This window comes from Plasmodium vivax, chromosome 5, assembly GCF_000002415.2.
Source record: "Plasmodium vivax chromosome 5, whole genome shotgun sequence".
NCBI classification, from domain to species: domain Eukaryota; phylum Apicomplexa; class Aconoidasida; order Haemosporida; family Plasmodiidae; genus Plasmodium; species Plasmodium vivax.
The window spans coordinates 344817-356093 of NC_009910.1; the positions used below are offsets into that span (position 1 = coordinate 344817).

General features: G+C 46.4%; 3 protein-coding genes across 3 annotated transcripts, besides 18 other annotated features; 1 reads left to right on the forward strand and 2 right to left on the reverse strand.

The window, feature by feature from the left end:
• Nucleotides 1-104: 104 nt before the first annotated feature.
• PVX_089150 (hypothetical protein, conserved) lies at nt 105-4321 on the reverse strand (the record flags this gene model as incomplete). The annotated part of the gene is made up of 3 exons (XM_001614870.1): nt 3817-4321; nt 432-3521; nt 105-335 (listed from the first exon to the last, which is right to left on the reverse strand). Exons 1-3 carry the CDS (start codon nt 3841-3843, stop codon nt 105-107), a joined length of 3348 nt encoding a protein of 1115 aa, XP_001614920.1. The 5' UTR covers nt 3844-4321.
• Nucleotides 582-611: a microsatellite.
• Nucleotides 694-713: a microsatellite.
• Nucleotides 813-836: a microsatellite.
• Nucleotides 2503-2578: a microsatellite.
• Nucleotides 2915-2955: a microsatellite.
• Nucleotides 4322-4364: 43 nt separating the features above from the next.
• Nucleotides 4365-4404: a microsatellite.
• A 739-nt stretch (nt 4405-5143) lies between these two features.
• Nucleotides 5144-5233: a microsatellite.
• An 83-nt stretch (nt 5234-5316) lies between these two features.
• Nucleotides 5317-6800, reverse strand: PVX_089155 (3'-5' exonuclease domain containing protein; the record flags this gene model as incomplete). Its single annotated transcript, XM_001614871.1, has 1 exon — nt 5317-6800. The coding sequence occupies exon 1, from the start codon at nt 6559-6561 to the stop codon at nt 5317-5319; it is 1245 nt and encodes a 414-aa protein (XP_001614921.1). The 5' UTR covers nt 6562-6800.
• Nucleotides 5927-5951: a microsatellite.
• Nucleotides 6008-6030: a microsatellite.
• A 73-nt stretch (nt 6801-6873) lies between the features above and the next one.
• Nucleotides 6874-6897: a microsatellite.
• An 86-nt stretch (nt 6898-6983) lies between these two features.
• Nucleotides 6984-7013: a microsatellite.
• A 79-nt stretch (nt 7014-7092) lies between these two features.
• Nucleotides 7093-7118: a microsatellite.
• Nucleotides 7112-7131: a microsatellite.
• Nucleotides 7132-7378: 247 nt separating this feature from the next.
• Nucleotides 7379-7400: a microsatellite.
• An 88-nt stretch (nt 7401-7488) lies between these two features.
• On the forward strand, nt 7489-9906 carry PVX_089160 (hypothetical protein, conserved; the record flags this gene model as incomplete). Its single annotated transcript, XM_001614872.1, has 1 exon — nt 7489-9906. The coding sequence occupies one exon, from the start codon at nt 7489-7491 to the stop codon at nt 9904-9906; it is 2418 nt and encodes an 805-aa protein (XP_001614922.1).
• Nucleotides 7877-7925: a microsatellite.
• Nucleotides 8599-8625: a microsatellite.
• Nucleotides 8672-8691: a microsatellite.
• Nucleotides 9907-11213: 1307 nt separating the features above from the next.
• Nucleotides 11214-11237: a microsatellite.
• The last annotated feature ends 40 nt before the right edge of the window (nt 11238-11277 follow it).

An 11277-nucleotide genomic window follows, 5' to 3' on the forward strand; every position in this document is an offset into this window, starting at 1 on the left:
AAAAGGCACACATGCATAGGGGTACCCCGACTAGCACAAATGATGAAAGAAGTGATGCAGAATGGCTAACGGGTCTTCCCCCAAAGTGGTAGGCGGGGGCACCGTCAGGGGGAGAAGCTGTTCACGGGCAAGTTGCAGTTGTACAGCTTGCACAGCTTCTCAACGAACTTGCGACTGTGGGCACCGAACTTGGTGTAGCTCTTCATGTCGCTGTTCAGCGTCGAGAGAACGATGCTTCCCGTTTCCAGGAACTCCACGTTCTTTTCGTTTTCGCGCTCGATGGGCTTGGTCCTGCAGTGGCGCAGCGGGGGCACGGCGATCGTGCCGATGAGGTCCTGCGGGGGGGGGAAGCGCATGTGGAGAGGCGGCACCACCGGATGGGGAAGCGCATGCGGAGAGGTGGCACCACCGGATGGGGAAGCTCAACCCACCTTGTTATTCAGCAGGGGATTCAAAAAGGGGTAAAACTCCTGAGCGAAGTAGGAATTCTTGAAGGTGAACAGAGCAGTCAGGCAGCTACGCAAATTCTCCTTCAGCAAAAAGGACGGGATGAGTTGAAAGGAGTTCCTCTTCTTATTATAAATTACATTTTCGTGAAAAATGGAGAAGTGAATGGACAGGGGGGTGTACACAGAGCACAGCAGCTCGTTGTAGTTATCGCTCAGCCGTATTTGTGGGAAGGAAGTTGTCTGGTACTTAAAAATTTTATAATTCAAGCAGTAGTTACTTTTGGCCTTTTTGCTATTCGCTTTATAATTGTGCCTGATCTCGTAGGAAGTCCCTCCTCCCCCGGCTCCAGATCCAGAGGAGGAATAATCCGTGGCGGATGTCATGTGCGCACTTGCGAAGTCTTCCTCAACTGTGTGTATAAATTTCTTCAGCTTTTTCTCGAGCAGGGAGAAGCTATTATCTGTGTAATAGTACTTGACCACGATGAAGTACTCGAACATGCAGCTGTCGTTGCAGATGTGGTTGATGTTGCTGACGTTGAGGATGGTGTTGTTTCGGAAGAGCACTCGGTCTTTGTACGCGTTGGCGGTGTTAGCGGTGTTAGCGGCGTTGGCTGCGTTAGCGGCGTTGGCTGCGTTAGCGGCGTTAGCTACGTCAGCTGCATTAGCTACGTCAGCTGCGTTGGCGGCCGTGTCCATCGGTGCAAACTCCTGAAACGCCTTCGACGGGCAACTCCGCAGGGCCGTCTCGCCACCCACCCGCCGCTCATACCCACAGTCGAGGAAAAACTGGTAGCACTTGATAAAGTCCTGTATCATTCGGTCCATCACGCTCGAATTAAAATTGCGGAACATCTCGTCGATGTACTTAACATAAGTGAACATGTCCATGTCAAAGGTGAATAGTTCATCCGAGTGAATCACAACTTTGCCACTGGAGCGTAGAATGTTTAAAGAAATAATGTTGTGCAATTTGAAGAGGTTGAAGTACACCACCGTGTCGCTCACCTGACTGTCGTCATCCAAGAAGTGAAGGTAATGGTCAAATATCCCCTCAAAGGAAAGCTCCTCAGAATGCCTATTTAGGTATTCATAAAAGAAGTAGTAATTATAGTAGAGGCTAAAGAAGTCAAAGTGCTTGTTCTCTATGTCGCAGCATTTCCAGCAGAGTTGTAGGATGATATACGTGTCCATTGGAATTTTGTTGTTTTTTAAAAAAGCAAATTCGGTCTCGTTCTGTTGAATGAGATTGACTAAACTTTGCAGTGTGATGCCGTGTCTCTTCCGTACCACCCTGTGCAGGTCGTCCCTGTACTGCTTGAAGGGCGGGCTGCTTGCTCTCCCCCGCTCCACGTGATGTTGCGCGTACAGCTCGTCGTGGATGCTCACCAGCTCGATTATCTTAACGAGAAATTCGTATACTACTTCACTTTTGACGTATCGGAAGCCCCTTTTTTTCACGAACAGCAAGTTGTTGGTGCTGTACTTTTGCAGGTGCAGAAGGTAGCTGCAGATTTCTTCCGTGGAGAACTGCAGGTTTTCGAAGAGGGCCTTCCTGCTCAGGTAGATGACGCCGTCCTGGTTCGCGGCAGAGCAGTGGTTCGCGGCAGAGCAGCGGTTGTCATCGCCGCTTTCTTTGTCATCACAGCTGTGCTGGTCATCGCCGCCTTCCTCGTCGCCGCCGTCCTGGCCGGCCCCCCCCTCCAGCGACTCGCTGTGCACGATCAGGTAGTACGAAAACAGCAGCTCGATGTTGCTGAAGATGGTGGCCTTCTCGGACAGCACGAGCTTCTCCTTGCAGAGCCCCATGATGGACAGCGTTTTGACCAGCTCCTCCGGTGAGAAACTCTCCCCCGCTGTGCTGCTCCCTACCGCTGCGTTACTCCCCGCCGCGTTCCCCCCGTAGTACTTGGAACAAAAGGACTTCAGGCAAATGGCCAGCGTGCCGTCAATATCGTTGAGCAGAATGTTGTACGTTTTATTTTTGGTGCACAGGACGGCGTCGTTAAATTTGCCCAAGTTGAGGCACAACTTGTAGAGGATGTAGTTAATGTCCTTATTGCCGGAGAAAATTAAATTCACTCGATACTTTTTAAGCCGCTCCGAATTTAAGCTTTCATTAGGACCATTGTTCATCTCAAACATGTTGTGCTTGTCATGGTGCCCCCGAAACATGCTGGAGCCATGCATGTCGTTTTTATCATCCGAAGTGTTGTAGTTGTGGCTTTTCAAAAAATCGTTGTACTCTTTTATGTACTTATTAAAAATTTTGAAATAAATTTCTCCAGACTTTTTTATAATTTCCTTCAGCTCCTGGTTGATGCAAATTAACAGCCACTGATCGTTTATACATTTAATCCTTTTTGATAAATAAATTTGCCAAATTTCGTCCTGCACGATATCTTCCTTCTCCTCCTGCTCTTCATTAAAGTCTTCCCTTTTTTTTCCACTCTTGGTGATGCTGAGGATGTTTTTTATCGTCGTGTTGATTACCGGGCTGCTGGCGAAAACGAGCGACTTGTCTGCCACATCGCAAACTTCGTATATGTAGTTGCACCGATTGTAAATGCCACTCTCCCCCTGCTTCTTCTTCTCCTTTTCCATATCGCTGCCATACTTGCTGTAAAAGCTGGGGTAAGTGGTATACTTCAACATGCAAATATTTTCATTCTTCGACATTTCATGTATCATCCCTTCGATTATATGGGCAGACACATACATCCTGGGTACCTTCCTCAACTTCCCTACATCGCTCACCATGTTCTTCTGCACCTTTATCTCGTCCTCGAAATTGTAGTGCCATTCGATGTAGGCCCATAGATGGTCAATTTCGTACACGTACTTTTCTCTTTCTGTGAGCCCCGCTTTCTTTTGCTTTTGTGAGCACTGCTTTTTCTGTAGGTTGAATATGTTCCCCTCCGGGTTGACTAGCTTCTCATCGCTGATGATGTTCTTCTCTTCGATCAGAAACTCGGAGAAGTCCGCCTGGATGTCCAGCAGCATCAGGGAGTAGTCGCTTTCCCGGCTGCCCCCCCGCTTCAGGGGCACGATTTCGCAGCCGTTCTCAAGGTACTGCGGTGAGGGGAAGGGCACAAGTGGGGGGAGTTTGCCATGTGTGTGGGGGTTATTAAGTGGGGGAAATTTTCCTTATGCAAGAAATTTTCCCTATGAAAGAAATTTCCCTTTGTGCTACGCTGCGCAGGGCGCTACGGCTGAGCTCTCCAACCACTCGAAGGTCAACGCCGTCCGAGGACACCCTCCGCAAGTGCCCACTCGACTAGACAAAACAAACACACGCATGCCCACGCCGCACACAACAGAGGCGAGAGGCACATCTGCCTCCTTCTCTCCATGTTAAAATTATTACCCATTTGTAGGATCTCGTTTCGTTCATCCTTCCGCAGCTTTCCCGATGTTGCCCTGGAGATGCGGCCAAAGGGTTCTTGCAACCTCAGAGGCAGTGTCAACTTGAGAATACACTTTGTTGTGCACAAGTGGTCACGTGCGAGCGGTACCCATACGTATGGAACACGTACAAGTGGTCACGTACACATGGCACACATGCATATGGCACACATACAAATGGTCACGTACACATGGCACACATGCATATGGCACTCATCCCTTCCCTATTTCGAGCTTGTGCCATTTAAAGGATAAAATGCATTATAAATCAAAAACGGACCTGCGTATGAGCATGCGCACATCTACATTTTTAAAGGGCGCTTTTATTCTGCCGCTCTTCCGAAACACCCCATGTGCGCAATTATTTACGCGATCACTCTTCTTTACGGGAATGGAGCCAATTTTGTAGCTATGGTGCCTCTGTGGTGTACGCCAAAGGATAGTGTTTGTTTTTCTCTTTTTTTGACATATGTATTTTTTTTTTTTTTTTTTTTTATTTCCCTTCACGCAGAGCGGGGCTAAACTGGAACACATGCTAACCCTCATGCGTGCGCTCAGTTTGGCATAAACAGGAGGTGCACTTTTGCTTCCCCTGTGAAGGTGCCCACTGGGCGGTGCTTCTACGTGGCAGCTTTTTCACCTTCGCACTGCGGGATCTTAGATGCGGACGTGGGATCAGCGCTGTGAGTAGGGCCTCCACACGGGTATACCCCCTGCAATGGATTCGCCTCGGCTTTTCCCCTAGTGGGCGTAGGAAGTCACCCGAAAGGGAGTAATTAAGTAAGTGCACAAATAAATGCACAATTAAACGCACAATTAAATGCACAAATAAACGCACTAATAAACGCACAAATAAACGCACTAATAAACGCACTAGTAAATACCCAAATAAATATATAATTAAAAAAAAAAGACAGTTTCGCCGGCGCTTCCCGCTTAACTGCGAAGCGCATCGCAAAGTTGGTTCCCCTCAAAGAGGTAAAAAAAAGAGAATCACGAAAATGCGCAAAATTAGGGATTCAAACGGATTTTTATTCACAGATGAGCAATGTACACAGGGGGGAAATGTACTCAGACGCGCACTGTGCACACACACACACCGCGTCCGATTCGATTCAGTTCAGCTCAACACTTCCTTGCGCGGTGGGAAAAAAAACCCTTTACTATTCCTTAAACCTTTAGGCGGCGTGACGAACACGTCGCCAAGATGTTCCACTCAAGCGGACGGAGCATCTCAGCTGGGACGACCTACACCCCAGTGTATCTTTTCAACCGATTTGTTACGCATAGAGAAGTGCGCGCAACGCGACATCATACGGCGTGTGTGTGTGTATTTCTGCGTGTTTGTGTGCTTCTGCCTGTTTCTGCTTGTTCCTACCCATTTCTACTCATTTGTGTGCTCTTTACCCGTCCCACGAAGGCGACCTGCCTATTTGGGGGCTGGCGGATCCCCTGCCACGTTCTATGCTGGTTGCTCCTCATCGCAAAACTGAATCATCGGGTCGGTGGCGCTCTCATGTATCGACGGCTTAAATTTCCCCCTAGGTCTTTCCTTCAAATTCCAGTAATCGAACACATCATCATGCTTGCACAAGTATAAAATTTTTTGATCTATGGACTTGTTGCTGACCACACACAGAACAACATCGCCCACCTTAACATCGCGAAACTGCGCAACGGAGGATGGGGTGCAGGCAATTCCTTTCCGTGTACTATTCAGTTTAAAAACACAATTTAGCATCGACTTGCTGACCAACATGGCTTGGACGATGTTCCCCCGTTTGGCCAAATCGACGGGCAATTTATACCGCGAATTTATAAGACAGTAATTTACAAAGTCTTTCGATTTTTCCAAAACGATTTTCTTTGGAAGCATGTTATCGAAAATCCTGTACAGGGGGAACAAATACTTCACATTTTTTAAAGCATAAATGATGGACATTTTACTTAATGGTCTGACTTGCCAAATTTTTTCATTCTTATACATTTCCTTTTTGATGCTACTTAAACACTCATCCTTAATCCCCAAATAATCGTTCAAGAGTTGGAGAAAGCTCACTTGATATATGTCATTACTTTTGTTCTTTTCCATCAGTAGCATGTGCGCCCTGGACGTATCGTAAACGTTTTCGAATTTTATCCCCAGCTGGTTGTACAGGGCGGAGCTATCTTCCCTGCAGTCGTGCACCAGTTTTAGCGTTTTCTTATTTTCGATTATTTTTTTAACACTTTTTATGACTGACATTTTTAGCAAGTCGAATATGTAGTACTTCTCACGGGATATGCACTCGCTTTGGGGGGGAGTTCCTTCCCGGGTTCTTTCCTCCGTGTACACTTGCATTATGCATACCTTTCCATACTTCCCCAAATTCGTCCCCTCAAAGTCTACTGCAATGATGTCGTTTTGGTTTATTTCTTCAGCGGCGTCATTGCCTTCCTTTTCATTTTCTACAATCTTTATGTCTTTATAGCTACTTTTCTCCGTGTAACTTCCCAACGGGGTGGAAGGCTGGTCCGTGTTCGCTTGGCCACATCCTGTTTCCCGCCCTTCCGAAATGGTCGAAATGAACTTGGCGCTGCAAAACACCTTTCGCCTTTTTACTTCTTCCCCATTTTGTGCCTTCCTCAAAAAGCATATACTAGCTACGTTGCGGAAGAATGGTATGCCTTTTTTGATCGCGCACTTGTTGCTGTGGTATAGGTACATTTCAAAATAGCATGCTCTTTCGGAAATTTCCCACAAAAGGGGCTTATACCACACTATTTTAGTAGCGTAAAAACGAACGGGAGAACACCTTTAAATGTTTCCCCAAATGGCTGCTAAACCGGTAATGCATCTTTCCTCCCGAGTTGAAAAATTGCGGGGGGGAACTGTCGCTATTTTTATCCCCACAGGGTGTTCCGCTGTTTGGAAGCGTATGACCAGCTTCGAAACGAATGAACATGAAAAAAAAAAAAAAAAAAAAATCCCCAAAAGAGTGTAGCACAAAATAGCTATTTAAAAAAATAGCTGCGATTCCGTATGCCACGCACGTTTGCACACACGACATGCGGGTATAGCGCAAAAAACCAGCTTCAACGTTGTAAAAAAGAGAAAAAAATATGAACAGGCAAGGTTGTTCTGCCATTTCGAGCTATTTCTAAGTTTTTTTTTTTTTTGTTTCACCCCTTTTGGCTACCTGTGCACACATTTTACAATTTGTTAAAAAAAAGCTAAATCGATGCAAAAAATAAGCTGCGTTTATTTCATGCTTCTTCCCTATCGATCCTTTCATTTCATTTTCGCAGCAAGATTACCAAATTGGAATATTCATTTTTTTACATTTTTTTCGAAAACTTGAAGGTACATTTTTAAAGGTGTCCAATCCACGTCTCCAACAAGGATACACACGCGCAACATAGCATACGCTTTAATATACTCACACTTTTCACGAACTGTCCTTTTTGCTTCCTATCAATGCATGGACACTCTTCGTGAGGTCAAATTCACTTCCGCATAATACACCTATTACACATTAGCAAAAAATACGAGTGCCATTTTATTACCCCGTGTCTGCATCCCCCGAATTACAATTTAGCAACGTTGTTACAAATACAACACTTCATTTTGATAGAACGTTTTTTTTTTTTGCCTATGATGGAAGAAGCCAGTTGCATCCCCGGATACAGAAGCATAAACGCGCAGCTTCTGTACAGGCCGCAAGAAGACTACGCTTTCGTTAATGATATAAAAGCTAGGCCGTTCTTCTACAATCCATACTTCCGCAAAGAACCAGAGGGCCCATATGTCAAGGAGTATCACGAGAAGTATCCGATGGGCGAACCGCCAAACGGGTGCGTGTTCTCCCCCCTTACTATGGCGCAGCAAACAATGAACAGACAGTGCAACCCGTTTGTGTCCTACCCGTACGGAGTTCCCCGAGATCCCCCATATGAGAAGTGCTCCAAGTGTAAAGGGAACAAGAAAAGTAAAAAAGAGAAACGGGAAAAAAAGGAGAAAAGCCGCCATCAAATTGGTCATCACAATGATCATCAAAGTGGCTCATTCGCTTCGAAATTGAGCTCCCCCATTGATTACAACCAGCCGCATAATGAAGAGAACCATTTTGATCAGACTAGGGACCACCCCGCGGTTCATTATCCACAGGAGGGAAGCAGCCAAGGTGGGGATTCACCTTACAGCTCGTTCGAAATGACCACTGCGCACAACTTGGAAGGCTCATACCCGCGTGCCAATGGTGGAGAAAGCGCATGTGACGAATTGGAGAGTCCAATAAGGAACTGCGCCGAGTACGTCCATGTGGACAAGCCTGACTACCACTACAGCTACAATGAAAAGGCAAATAAAAATTCGCAAGAGGGGCTACAAAAGGTAGACGGAAATTTTGTTCAGCACAGGAGTGATCCTCACCTGAGCGACGATGGCGAACACCCCTCTGAGCAAAAAGTCACTTTTGATGTGAAAGGGGAAGATCAATTCAGCACGATGTTTGCAGATTCCGATGAGGAGAGATCAAGTCCCCATAATGCGGAAGCGCAGAACGAAGTCGAGGGTATCTTAAGCCAGTACATAAACGATATTAAAAAGAAGGGGCCGAATGGTAGGAAGCATCAAAGCAAGGGGAGCACAAGTGGGGATGATCCGTGCGACACACCTGTACGAATCAAAAGGGACGCCGAAGATTTGCACGACAACGAAATGGTGGCCGTGAAAATGAGCGCGCAGGAGAAGGGGAAAACACCCAAAACGTCGGACGCACGACCAGGTGACGGCGCAAAGCGAGATAAGCATGACAAGCACGACAAGCAGCCCGTCAAACAGGTCAAAATTTGCGAAGATGAAAATGTGTGGAATAAGTATAGCGTCACTGAGAGCTGCAAAAAGGGGGACGCTTCGAATGAGCGTTTGAAAGTGGAAGGCTCCTCGGGGAGAGGTGCCCACGATTCGCGCAGTTTGCATAATTCCCGCAGTCCGCGCAGTGCGCACATTCCGCATAGCCCCCGCAGTCCGCACAGCTTGCTCAGTCAGCGCGATACCGAAAGGGGGAAAACGTCGGATCATCACGGCAGAGCCTGCAAACAAGCCACTCCAAAGAACGAAGCAGCGAAGAGGGAGGTCATACAGGCAAGACATAAACGAGAAACTGCTAACGTTCCACAAATGTCAACATCAAATGAGGAAGACAAATGGGGTGCCATTTCTGCGAAAAAAAGTGCACCGAAACACAGGAGGGGGGGATACTACCCACATAAGGACATTATGCCACCAAAAAGGAAAACTGAGAAGAAAGAATTAACTTATAAAAGCTCCAAAATAGCAATTGGGAGAACCAAATCGTTGAGGTTTAGAAGAGGTACCGTCACTTTCCCCACCAAAAATATTAACTTCCCACATAGGAAAAAAAGCATTCTAAGCAAACAAAAATCGATGGTCGAAACGAAGCTCAAAAAGCAAAACACGGTAGCCCTGAAGAGGAGAAAAACCATGTCTAGGCTAAGTTCTATGAAGAACCCACCTTACACCATCGTCTTAAACAAAAAGAAGGTGATCAATACGCATAAAGGGATACACCCGTTGGAGAACAAGAAAGATAAAACGAGTGGTACTACTACCCCTTTTGGCGCGAGGAAAATGCTCGCCAGGTCAAAGACCAAGGTCCTCCTCATTGATAATGAAACGAAAATATTTAAAAAGGAAAATGTGAAAATGGTTTCAACGAACCCATTTAACCCAGTCGCATCTTCTGTGGAAAGTTCCAGGCGTAAGGAGCCACAAAATGAGAAAGAGAAAAGGGAAACAGACACGACCGGAAGTGGCAAAAGAGAGAGTGCACACCTGAGCGCTAATGCGGATAAAAAAAAACCCTACCAGGGCTCCGTTAGAAGTAAGCTGAAATCGAAAAAGGAGGAAATGTTCCAGAAGATTATATCCTTGACGAAAAACATGAAGGAGAAGCCGCTGAAGAAGAAGTACAACGACCAGATTGACCCCCGCGATTTGCTGTCGGTCACGTCTAACAATAGCAGCGCAGCGGCGGACGATGATTTGTAGTGGGCATTGAGAAGTGGTCACTGAGAAGTTGGTGTGGAGTGCACGGAAAGGGGAAAGGGAAAAAAACGGACCCCACAATAGGCACAATCGTCGCAATCGGCGCAACCGCAAGTGGGCACACCCGTCGGCACAAAACAGCATGCGCTAGCCGTTGTGGTAATTCCCCCAGTGAAGGGAAAAACTGCTGCGGAGGTTTTTCCTTCTTTTTTATGCTACTCCCCCCCGTTTAGCCGATGGAGCGAGTCCATGGCTGTCTCCTCCGACAGACGCGCTTGTGACGTACGCTCAGAATATTGCTCTACATATGCAAAGTTTTTTGGACGACGTCCATTTCGCCCTTCGCCGCGTCTTAGGAGGTGCATTATACCCAGCTGGTGCGCAAACTGGACACCTGTTTGTTCCCTTTTTGTCCTGTTTTATCCTTTCTGTCCCTTTTTTGTCCTTTTTGATGTTGGCTCCCACGCTGAGTGCACTACTGCACCAGTCGTAGGACCCCTTTGAAAGACTTCCCTCGTTCGCCCGCACAACTTGCGTGAAGCATATTTGAGAGAGCACCAAAAAAAAAGAAAAAAAAAAAAAGAAGAATTACTTGGCTGCCTCAGCTGAAACGTACTCCTGTGCGAAGTGCCAGTGGGTGGTCAATTTAGTGAAGCCTCTGCAGTGTGCTCTAAGTTGGGTCAACCGTCCACGAGAAGTTAAGCAGAGGGAGTATGCGTAGGTGGAGCCTCTTCAAAATATGCCTTGATGAGGGGCTCAAACGGAAATGTGTGCCAATCACTCTCCTGGGGAGGTATGCGAATGGCGCCGATCTATTTACAATGCAGAAGCTGCTCACTTGGCTACCCTTCCAACAAAGCATCGCAAAAAAGAAAGGGAGAAGATCGACGCGCATCTTCTTCCCAACAGCTATTCACAAAATGGATAAAATTTCACAAAGGGACCAAAAAATTTTTATAACACTTTGGGAGTTTTTTTTTTAACATTGTGGGGAAAAAAAAAAAAGAGTATGAACAAATATCAGTGGAGGGAGAAGGGAGAGGAGCAGAAAAAAGGGGGTGATGCAATTTGTTCATAATGGTTTTTACATGGATAGGTAGCTTTACCCTTTAGGAAGATACACAAGTGGGGATTCTTTTTTTTTTAAAAAAAACGAGTTAAACAAAATTGGCGATAATTAGGAGAAGAAATGGATGTACATGTGAGGCAGTCGGTGTGTGCACACACGAGTGCGCTTTTCTGCTTCTCCTTCTTCTAGTGTTGCTACGACACGTCAGCGCTGCGAACTGAGAGGCTGACGGCTTTGCCTTAATTTGTACCAGCTCGCATACACACACCCCTATAGCAGTGCTCATAAAAAGTAATAGAAAAATG